The following is a 12,300-nucleotide window of genomic DNA, read 5'->3' on the forward strand; positions in this document are numbered from 1 at the left end:
CAAGGTACATTTAAAATCTTAGCATTTTCCTAGCTCACAGGGAAATTGTTGGTCATCCAGTTATAGAATCATGGAATGTCAAGATTGGAAGGTACCTTAACAGTGATCTAGACCAACATCTTCTATCATCTAGACTAACACTTTACCCATACCTAAATCCTCTCTATAGAAATGCTGCCAAGTAATTGCCCAGATTAATCTAATTCTGTAGAGTCACCATTTATAGAAGTTACCTTTCTGTTTCTCTCAAGTTTTGTTTTGGTTTTTTTTTGAAATTGAATTTTAGGTCTATTCTTCCTAATTGTAGAAAAACTCATTTATATTACAGAAAAAAGCTTCATCATACAAGGGTTTAATGAATGACTTGTCAAGAGTCACACAGAAATTAAGCTCATAAGTCTTCAGTCACTCAGTAAATACATGAGATCCTGTAATGAGTTCCTCATCTTTCTAGATGCTGAGGTAATGGGTGAACAAAGGCTCAGTCCTTGCGTGAATGGGCCTTATATGCGAACGATGAAATGACTGTTATTCACAGTGCATTGGCTGTCCATAAGTACTGGGGAACAGAGCATGAAAGGAGCTGAGGGAGGGATGGAGTGGGGAGGAGTGTGTGGCAATATTGTACAAAAGATAACATTTTACCAGAGATGAGTGAAGTGAGGGCCAGGCTATATAGATAGCTGATGAAACAGCATTTAAGAAAGACTGTTTTAGACAGAAGGAGCAGTAAGTGGAAAGAAGGACACTGAGGCAGTGTAGGCTCAGTGCGTTGTGGGGTCAGTAAGGAGGGTTGTGTGGGTGGAGCAGTTTGAGAGAGGGCCAGGGTTTGTTTGGGGAGAACGTCCAGAGGGGCTGGAGTCAGACCTTAGAGGGCCTGATGAGAAGGAACCGTTGTTATGTTCTGACCAGGGAGTGGTATGTGTGGCTTCTGACATTTTTAGGGGCCCTCTGTATTTAAAGCATTGAGCTGGAAGCTTCCCAGATGCCAGTAAGACAGTAATATCCTTGCTTTCTGGAAGCATGTTATCCAATGAAGATGAATTATAAACAGGCAATTATAAGAAAAGCATAAGTGAAATTAGTGCCATGGTGGGAGTATAAGCAGAGCTCTTGGAGTGGGAAAAAAGGAGCCCTTGGTTGTAATCAAAGAAATTAGTAAAGAGCTACAGAATACTGACCCCAGAAAATCCACTGATAGTCTCTTTCTTGCCAAAGTGAATGAACTAGTTAAGGAGCCACTTCTCTTTTAAAAGCTGTTTTAATTCAGCCACCAGACCCTTGAAAGGCTCTAATGGAGTATGAACAACAAGGTAGGGTCTTAATAGATTTTTTTTTTTTTGTATATTGGTCTTAAAACTATGAACATGTTAATAGTAGTATAGGAATTTACTAATGTAGCACTTCAGCTACTCCAATACAACATTTGTAAGGGACATAATGTACTTCTAAATCTACGTATATTCTCATTAAACACAGTTGAAACTATCAGTCCACTTGTAGGATTGAAATTTTTAAAAGAATTCCTTTCAAGTAGTTTGTAGTATCAGTTGGTCTTGCAGTTTTCACATATGTAGTATCTTTGCATTGTGTGTATTTTCTTTATCTATCTTAGTAAAATGTGAAAAAAATATGATTAAGGCTGTTTTTAAGTACTCTAAAAGATAAATATAGAGTATTTTATGCCCTTAAGTTCCTACAGATGGTATTTGCAAGCTTCATTACTTTGTCTTAGTATACAGATTAATTTATTGTGCTTTGAAATATAAATGTGTTTGTATAAAACTTGCTTGTTCAACAAATTGATTGTGCAACCTGTGCCTCAGAGATACAGATGCCAGTGACAAGAAAGTGCCAAATTATGAGGATGACACATTTTTCTTGGCTCCAGTCCCAACCAGGGAAGGCCCTTCACTGGGAAGCTCCACATGTCTTTAGCTCCCCTTCCTGCAAACTTCCATTCTGCACTGGTAGAGTCCCTGCCACTCCTCTGGTGACCCCTTGCTGACAGTTACTCTGTTAGGCTGGTCCTTCTAACGCTTGTATCCCCCCTCAGTCACAGTGGTCTTTCTTCCTACCTGGTCCCACAGCTAGCAATTAGATAATCAGAGTTGCTTCCCCAGCAAGGCTTTATGTTGCCAGTATGAAAGTGATCATTGTATTCCCTCACCCCCACCCTTCAAGAGTGGTTAGTGGATCTTTTATTTTATAATGCAAAATCCAAGTCACATACCTATCACTTTTTTAAAGTGTTTATTTCAGTGGTTTTTCGTTATTTTCACAGGATTGCATAACCATCACTCTACTACTAGAACATTGCCATCAACCCCAAAAGAAAACCTGTACCCATTGGCAGTCACTCCTCATCCCGTTCTCCCCTCCTCCCAGCCCTTGGTACCCACTAATCTACTTTCTGTCTCTATGGATTTACCCATTCTGGAAATTTCATATAAATGGAATCATCCAGTATATGGACTTTTGGTCTGGCTTTCTTTTCACTTAGCATAATGTTTTCAGGGTTTATCCATGTTGTAGTACATATCAGCACTTCATTTCTTTTTATGATTGAATAATACTCTATTGAATGGAGTAAACAAAAACATTTTGTTTTTCCATTCATCAGTTTTTGAAGATTTGAGTTGTTTCGGATTTTGGCTCTTATGAACTGTACTGCTGTGAACATCTGTGGGCAAGTGTTTTGTATGGACATGTGTTTGCATTTGCCTCACCTCTTGAACATTTCTCTCTTCTCTTTGAAAGCTCAGCTTCTGTCCCCACTTACTGAAGCACCTGTTCTTCTTCTGGGTCTTTAGCAATATTGTCCTCATTCTTGTGATCTTACTGTTTCTCAGTAGAATTGGATATCACTTCTCCAGTAATCCTATAGAGGTTAGTATGAGTGCTTGGAGAAAGTAAAGAGAATTAGTAAAATTCCATGGACTGTTGGATTTAAATCTCAGGAGAGGCCTCCTATTAACCTTTTCTGTAATGTAGGCAATTGGGATAACTTTGGGGAGAAATTTCACTACCAAATCCTTGTTCTGCTAGGCAAATCTGCAGTTTCTTCCACTATGTTAGAGGGAGGGCAGTTGAGATCCTTGCATTAATTTGATTTTATAGTAAAACAAATAGTAATAATAATAAAGCTATATAGTTTTCCACTTATGATAGAGTTTTTCCATGTAGTTGTTGGATTTTACTAGGGCAGGCTCCTGGGAGGTGTTTAGTTGGTACTTGAATAATTCGGTATGATATATAGCAATAACACATTTTCCAGCACTCAAGATTTTCTGGTCAACAACTAAGAAGCAAAAGTAAGAACAGAGGTAGGTCCGATATGGTGTATTCGAGCTTTGAATTATTATATACACTAAATTTTCACCTCTTTAAGTTTCTCCCAAAGAACACAAGAACCTCATTTCCAATGGTTTAATAATCAGTTCAGTTCAGTAGCTCAGTCCTGTCCGACTCTTTGCATCTCCATGGACTGCAGCACGCCAGGCTTCCATGTCCTTCAGCAATTCCTGGAGCTTGCTCAAACTCGTGTCCATTGAGTCAATGATGCCATCCAGTCATCTCATCCTCTGTCATCCCCTTCTCCTCCTGCCTTCAATCTTTCTCAGCATCGAGTCTTTTCCAGTGAGTCAGTTCTTCGCATCAGGTGGCCAAAGTATTGGAGCTTTAGCATCAGTCCTTTCAATGAATATTCGGGGTTGATTTCCTTTAGGATTGACTGGTTTGATTTCCTTGCAGTCCAAGGGACTCTCAAGAGTCTTCTCCAAAACCACAGTTCAAAAGCATCAGTTCTTCGGCGCTCAGCTTTCCTTATGATCCAACTCTCACATCCATACATGACTCCTGGAAAAACCATAGCTTTGACTAGACGGACCTTTGTTGGCAAAGTAATGTTTCTTCTTTTTAAAGGTTTAATAATAGCTTACTTTATTTTCTACCTGGTTTTGAAATATCACTTTGCAACCTTATACTCTTGGCAGGAAGAAGAGATAAGAAGTACATCCACACTTGGCAGGCATCAGTTACCTATCACCGTGATCCCATTTTACAGATGAGGAGGTTGAGGGGCCAGTGAGGCTATTTGAATGTTGGTTTGGTTTTTTTTTTCTCATATTAAGATGTTGAATTTACATGCTTTTAGAGTAATTTTCTCACCAGATTAGCTTATAAATTGCCTATGTTTCCTGAAATGAGAAAAGTAAATTGCTTGAGAAAACTGAAAGGACACCCTGAAGAATCGTGTTGACCATGCAAACCAAATCAAGTGAAATTAATGCTGTGCCATGTATGACTCAGCGTAAGCTTTATTTAGGATTTTGAAGAATAAAATAGGAAGCTTATTTTAATATACTCTGTAATTTTGTTTTGTTTCAGTGAGAAGTGTAAGGCTAGAGGATTTACCGTGATTGTGGATGGCAGAAAATCCCAGTGGAATGTGGTGAAAACAGTAGTCTTAATGCTACAGGTAATTTTATTTTTGGCTATCAGGAAATGGTTTTATTTTACAGCAACAGATTAGATGATAGTGGCAAATGCATTTCATTTATTGGACTGTGCCCAAGCTTCTAAGCAGTGACTTTGTTCTGAAATGCACAGATCAGTGTTGAATTGTTCAGATTTGATCTTCATAGATTTTGCTTGAGTAGTAAAATAAATTTCAGCCCTATTCTAAAGATAAGTAAATTACCAAAAATAATATGTCATGTTTAAGTAATTTAAGCATTGAAGCCAGTGAGTTTCACAATGTGAGGGCAGAGGCTATCAGACTCATCTGGGCGCTCTTGCACGCTGTAGTATTTGCATTATCCCACCTCAAGGAGGGAATAGGACTGGGTAAGTCTAAGCTGAGAATTCTGATAGGTTTCTCCCTTTGTTTCCCTCTTTCCTCTAAGAATCATCAGGGTTCGTGATAGTCGTATCTGTTTCTAATCTAGAAGAAATGTACTCAACTGTAGCTGTGTCCTTGGGGACTTCAGCAGCTCACAGACAAGCATTTCATAAACAGCTGTGGCTACAGAATCCCTGGTCTGGGTGGGTCCTAGTCTTTTGCTTATACTTCCTAGTGTTCCTCACAGAATGTTTCTGTAATCCCTTGCATGTAGTAGGTTCCTAGTAGTTATTTGTTGATTTATTATGAGAGTATTGAGGATATTGAGAAAAATACAACAATTGAGTGAGCGAAAGGGGACAGATTGCTCTCATGTACCTGGGTTTCCTTAAGAAGGGCTTATGTAGAAAGTTAAAGTTAAGTGAGTTAAAGAGATTATCTAATTTAAAATAAAGAAAGTGAAAAGGGCATTCCTGGCTGATTTAGTGATAGCTCAAAAATTAAGTGAATACAGTAAAAGGAACTGATGGCAGGGTAGTTTGGGGAAGGTATGTTGGCTGTTACATGGCGGGTGAACATTCAATTAAGTATCAGTGATATTAAAAGAAAGATCAAGAATTTTAAATGACCTGGCAAATAATTAGTAACTACTTTAGGGTTCTGTGGAAAGGAATATAATTTAAAATTTTAAATGACAACTAGGGAGAATGATTGTTAATGGATTATTTTTTGTTTAAGATAAAGAATTCTTAGAAAAAGAATCTCAAAGAATGGGTACTCATAATTTTAGTTTTAGTGCTTAGTATGGTTCAGGTGCTATGTACTAAGCTTGTTATATAAATGACCTCGTTTAATTTCATCCTCACAAACTTGGGAAACAAGTTCTGTTATCCTCAAAAGTCTTCAATGATTTTAAATAACTTAACCTGTGTTCTTGTGGTGAACGTGGGAGAAAATCACAGTTGGAACCCGGAGCAGCCTAAGCCCCTTTAAAAGTGTATATTTACCACTGGGATGTGTCTGAGGTGGTTCCCAAATTTTCTGCCCAGTACCTTATTCTTGATTGGTTGGCCTACCCTTCATCATTAGACTCCCTCCTTTGGATTGGAAAGGACATAGGCTCCATTGGATCAGTTTTTAAGGGAACGCAGATTGGTGTCCCATTAGTAACTCTTTCTGTTAAATATATTCCCAGTGCTTTTAAATTCTAAACCCTGGAGACAAACTCTTCTCTGTACAAATTGTTAGAAACCCATTAATTACAACCTTGGGTTCTTCCATTCAACTGTTTCACCAGTGAGCTGTTTGGGACTTGCTGTATGAACTGGACTTTGATCAGTGGCAGTTTTGAAGAACAATCAATGGATGATTTAATCCCCTCTTGTGATTTCTATTCTGATAGGTGTTTTAACAACTTTTGGATTTTGTTAATAGTTACCTTTTCAGAAATTGCGATGGCTTGTTGTTTACTCCTCGTCAAATAGTTTCTGCATACAAAGTTATGTTGCTTTTATTTCAGAAGTTGCTGGAACCAGCTGTTTGGGAGCCCAGAGCTCTGCCTGTACAATATTCTCTGACATGACTGGCTTGTTTTCTTTTGTTCCTAACAGCTTTAATACTCAGTGATTTTGAATATTTGATTTCCATAGTCATTATATAAATAAACCTCATTTTACTCTAAATTTCCCACCCCCTCTGATACAAGTTTTGATAGCACTGAGGGTTTTTTTTAACTTTATTCATAACCCAGTCATTGCAGGGGGCACTAGATTTGTGGCATGTCCAGTGAGATATTTAAATTGAAAGGTTTTCTGTTTTCCCCTGATCAATACTAATAATACTTATTATCATATAGCATTATTATTATTCAGTAGTGTTATGGTCTAGAACAGTGGTTGACCCCTAGAGCTTGTAAACTAGAGTTTTGTTTACATATTGTTTATGGCATCTTTCACACTATGTGGACAGAATAAAAATAGTTGCAACAGAGACTGTATAGGCTTAAAAACCTAAAATATTTTTTATCTGGACCTAGAGAAAGAATTTACTGACCCCCGGTCTAGAATGTTTGGAATGTTATGGTAAAACTTGAGAGTCAGACCGACCTGGTTTTTGTTCTAGTACTATTCCTTCAAACTCTGTTCCTTTAGACAAGTTCCTTTAGTTCTCTCAAGCTTAGTTTATGCTTCTGTAACATTGGAAGGATGAGATCCACTTGTTAATGTGAATTCATTTATTCAACAGAGACTCATGGAGTATCTTCTATATGCCAGGCACTGTCATAGGCCCTGGAGATACAGGAGTGCCATGATAGATGAGGTACCTGACCTTGGGAAGCCTATGTTCTGTCTGAGGAGTCAGACTATAAGCCATTAGGCAAATTACTAAGTAATATAATATCATATACTGATAAATGCTATTTAGAAAAATAAATTGGTGAAAGGAGACTGAGTCAAATGTTGCTGCTTTATATAGGATGGTCAGAGAAAGTCTCTAAAGAGGAGGGACTATTTGAGTAGAATCCTAAATAAACTGAGAAAGTGCTTCTAGGTATAGGGCAAAGAGCATTCCAGGCAGAGGAAACATCAGGGCGTAGTCTTGAGCTGGGAACAGATTTGTCACGTTCCAGGAGCGGCAAGAAGGTCAGCGTGGCTGTGGTAGAGCAGTGAGCTAAGAGGGGAGAGGTGTGTGATGAGGTCTGAGGTCATGGGGCCTTGAGCTGGGCGGGCTTCTTGGCTTTGCTAAGGGGTTTGAATTTTATTCTGAGTATGAAAAAGTGCAAAAGTGGGAGGCCTGCTAAGAGGGTTTCAAAAAGCTGATTTGTTTGGGGATATTAGCAATGTAGGTGGTAGAAATGGATAAGTTTAATTAAGATATATTTTAAAAATAGACTCTATGGGACTTGCTGATAAGATATATATGGAATATATATTAGCTCAGTAAATGTTAATTTCCATTCTTTAGGTGATGATGTGAATAACTGTATCTAGCAAATGTGAAATTGTATTTGTGGAGGTTTAGCTTTGTCCTCTTCTTCAAGTTAATAATCATGTAGAATCTTGGCTTCTTTGTATAATGGTATAAGAAGCTTATTTGTTAGAAAATTGATTTACATTATTGGAAGAAATTCTCTAAGATGATTGTGTTAGAAAAAATTTTTTTCATATCATAGAAAAGCCAAATTTAATAATTTCTCAACTACAAATTATCTTGCAGTTTAAATATATTCCTATTAGAGATTCAGTAAAACACAAAAATAATTCACATGTGCTGTCTTTAAACATTGTTTTCTGAATCAGATTCTTTCAAATATTTATTTATTGCCATGTATGTTTTGCGGTTTGCAGCATTTCTTGTATTTTATCTCTTTAATTATTTTCCAGAGGTCTCTTACTTACTCTGCTCAATCATGAATACCTAATAATTTACAACTTCAGTAAATTACTAACTTTACATGTATAATTTTTTCTTTTTTTTGTATTTTATAGAATGTTGTTCCAGCTGAAGTGTCCCTGGTTTGTGTAGTGAAGCCAGATGAATTCTGGGATAAGAAAGTAACACATTTTTGTTTTTGGAAAGAAAAGGATAGACTTGGCTTTGAGGTAAATATACTCTATGAAAAAGCAGAAGTGTGCTATGTCTTTAAAAACAGCGTTTTGCTGGTATTATTTTGTTTGTTCAGCATTGGATACTGTGCAGTGCTTACACAACGCTCAGCCTAAGTAATGATTAATATTTAGTCAGCATTCTTGTTGAATGAATTATTCTTTGTCAAGGCCACGAATGCTTTCTTGTTTTCATTTTTATTAATCTTTGTGAATTCTTTTGAATAAGTAGAACCTTTCCATTAAAAACGTTTTTGGGGGACTTTCTTGTTGTTTCAGTGGTTAAGACTTTGTGCTCCTTGATCCCTGGTTGGGGAACTGAGATCCCATAGGCTGTGCAACATGGCAAATATATATATATAACATCACCAAGAAGACATTTAGCTAATACTAGGAAATCCTAGGGAGAAGGCAGTGGCACCCCACTCCAGTACTCTTGCCTGGAAAATCCCATGGGCGGAGGAGCCTGGTAGGCTGCAGTCCATGGAGTCACTGAGTCGGACACAACTGAGTGACTTCACTTTCACTTTTCACTTTCATGCCTTGGAGAAGGAAATGGCAACCCACTCCAGTGTTCTTGCCTGGAGAATCCCAGGGACAGAGGAGCCTGGTGGGCTGCCGTCTATGGAGTCGCACAGAGTTGGACACGACTGACGTGACTTAGCAGCAGCAGCAGGAAATCCTAGACATTTAGAAATTGAAGTCAGAGCCTGTTTGGTATGATGTCATAATTATTTCTTAGTATCTGGTTTGGTTTTGATATATAAGAAGTTCTTCATCCTTCCCTGTTTACAGTATGCTCTCCCTCTTACTTTGCTTGTGTGAAACTTCAGTTGACCCATGGACAGCATGGGTTTGAACTGCACAGGTCTGTTTACAAGTGGAGTTTTTTAATAAGTACACGTCGACCCTCCGTATTTTCAGGTTTAACGTGCACAGATAGAGAGGGCCATTCATTGTACTTTGCCGTTTTGTGAAAGGGACTTGAGCACCGCGGATTTTGGTGTCAGTGGAGTGTCCTAGAACCAGTCCCCTGTGGACACTGAGGGAAGGCTTACGTATTATTACTGTGGGTCAGAAAGAAGTCTTAAGGTAGAATGCAAATTTAAACAATTCTGTCACATTTTCCTTCCACAGCCTATTAATCCAGCTTCCTAGTTGGAGAGTCCATAGATGTTAACCTTTACGTTAGCTAAAGTGTGGAAGCACTGAAGGGTGCCAAAGCCTAACCCAGCCCTGTAAAATCTGGAGCCTTGCAATGTTTCCGAGAGTCAGGCAATGAAGACACATTGTGGACTTTGCCATACTACAATAGTCATTTTTATTTTCAATAAAATCAATGTATTTTTGGTATGGAGGAAGTCTCCAAGGTGTCTAAGATTTAATAGAGTCTAGTTAAATTTTTTTTTAAATGAGGTAGCCTGAAATATCTTAAAAATGTGTAACATTTTTCTTGCACTTTAAAGTTAAGTATGAGAGTCATCCATTTTAGTGTACAGTTCTGAGAGTTCTGATAAACGCAAACTGGTCTGTAATCACCACAGTCAAGAAATCCAGGGAATATTACGTCAACTCCAAAAATTATATCATGTTCTTTAGTCAACTCCTTCTTACATCTTTAGTCCCTGACAACCACCCATCTGTTTTATGTTCTGTGTTTTTTGCCTTTTTCAGAATCCCGTATAAGGAAAATGACAAAGTCTGTAGCATTTTAAATTTACTTCTTTCACATACATATTTGCATTTGGGATTCATCTGTGTTGTTGGGTGTATTGGTGGTTCCTTTCTTATTGGTAGGTAGTAATCCACTGTGTAGATGTACCACAGTCTGTTTATTCATTCCCTGATTGAAGGACATTTGGGATTGTGTTCAGGTTTTGGTGATTACAAATAGTCACTGTAAATATTGTGTATAGGTCTTGTGTGAAATTTTTTTAAGACCTAAAATATCTAGGAGTGGGATGTTGGATCATGTGGTAAGTGTATGTTTATTTACTTTCTAAGAAACTTCCAAACCAGCAGTTTCAAGGTGGCTGTATCATCTTGCATTCCCATAAATTGTGTGAAGTTCCAGTTGCATCTTAGCAGCACTTAGTATTATCAGATTTTGTTTCTAAATTATAGTTACTCTAGTATGTGTCTAGATGTTTATCAGTATTGTTTTACTTTGCATTTCTCTAATGGTTAATGATGTGAGTATATTTTCAAGTACTCGTTAGCCATCCATATACTTTCTTTCATGATGTCTGTTCAACTCTACTCATTTTTTAAAAAGTAATTAAGGCTTTTGAGCATTATGTATGTGTTTTGGATAGAAGTCCTTTGTCAGATATGCTGTATGCAAAAATTGCATCTCAGTTTGTTGTTTGCCTTTTCATTCTCAACAGCATTTTTAGAGATTTTTAATTCTGATGAAATCTGGATTTAAAATTTTTCCTTTTATGAATCAGGTTTTTGATATCATAGCTGAGAGATCTTTGCCTTAGCCAAGGTCACGAAGATTTTATGTTTTGTTTTAGATGTTGTATAATTTTAAGTTTTATATTTAGATCTGTGATCTGTTTTGAGTTAATACTTGTGAATTATTGTCTGACATATATTTAATGACTTCACTTATTTTACGTTTGTTAAGATTTGGTTTTGGAGCCAGTAGCTGCTCTCTTTGCTGATTTCCTCACGCGCCTGTATTCTCCATGTCCTGTGCATGTGTATTCTGCCTCTGTGGGTGGTGTGATTTGCAGCCGTCAAGATTGTTCATGGTGTTGTTCATGGGCTTTGTAGTGTTCTGTCTGCTTATTCTACCAATTAATAAAAGAGGAATATTACACTCTCCAACTATAATTGTGTGTTTATTTGTCCTGTCACTTCTATTGGTTTTTGCTTTTTGTATTTTGAAGTTCTTACTGAGGTGACTAGTTAAGATTTCATTATTACATGTCCTTTTTTTTATCCATGATGATACATCTGGTTCTGAGGTACACATTGTCTGATACTACCATTACTACTGAAGCTATCCCAGCTTCTTTTCATTTACATTTACAGTGGTTGTTGTTTTTTTTTTTAATAGACTTAGTATAGTTGGGTCTTGTTTTCATATCCAATCTGACAGTCTCTGTCTTTTTAGTGGTTTGTAAGACCATTTATATTTAATTAATTCTTAATATGTTTGGATTAAAATCTTCTATCTTGCTGGATTTTATGTAGTTTTTATGCCTTCTTTTGGATTATTTTTATAATTACATTTTATCTTCATTCAGTTCAGTTCAGTTCAATTCAGTGGCTCAGTCGTGTCCGACTCTGCGACCCCATGAATCGCAGCACGCCAGGTCTCCCTGTCCATAACCATCTCCTGGAGTTCACCCAAACTCATGTCCATCGAGTCGGTGATGCCATCCAGCCATCTCATCCTGTGTTGTCCCCTTCTCCTCCTGCCCCCAATCCCTCCCAGCATCAGAGTCTTTTCCAATGAGTTAGCTCTTCACATGAGGTGACCAAGGTACTGGAGTTTCAGCTTCAGCATCATTCCTTCCAAAGAACACCCAGGGCTGATCTCCTTTAGAATGGACTGGTTGGATCTCCTTGCAGTCCAAAGGACTCTCAAGAGTCTTCTCCAACACCACAGTTCAAAAGCATCAATTCTTCAGCGCTCAGCCTTCTTCACAGTCCAACTCTCGCATCCATACGTGACTACTGGGAAAACCATAGCCTTGGCTAGACGGACCTTTGTTGGCAAAGTAATGTCTCTGCTTTTTAATATGCTATCTATGTTGGTCATAACTTTTCTTCCGAGGAGTAAGCATCTTTTGATTTCATGGCTGCAGTTACCATCTGCAGTGATTTTGGAGCCCAAAA

At 37.7% G+C, this 12,300-nt stretch overlaps 1 protein-coding gene across 4 annotated transcripts in view; it reads left to right on the forward strand.

Moving 5' to 3' along the window:
* The window catches only part of SESTD1 (SEC14 and spectrin domain containing 1), a 151,066-nt gene that overhangs the window by 67,603 nt on the left and 71,163 nt on the right, over window positions 1-12,300 (forward strand). For all 4 annotated transcript variants that reach the window (XM_061434098.1, XM_061434084.1, XM_061434092.1 and 1 more), the window contains 2 exons: window positions 4,390-4,480; window positions 8,332-8,445. In XM_061434098.1, the coding sequence (XP_061290082.1) occupies window positions 4,390-4,480; window positions 8,332-8,445 (205 nt within the window). The remainder of the gene's footprint in view (window positions 1-4,389; window positions 4,481-8,331; window positions 8,446-12,300) is intronic.

The sequence above is a fragment of the Bos javanicus genome, chromosome 2, assembly GCF_032452875.1.
Source record: "Bos javanicus breed banteng chromosome 2, ARS-OSU_banteng_1.0, whole genome shotgun sequence".
NCBI lineage: Eukaryota > Metazoa > Chordata > Mammalia > Artiodactyla > Bovidae > Bos > Bos javanicus.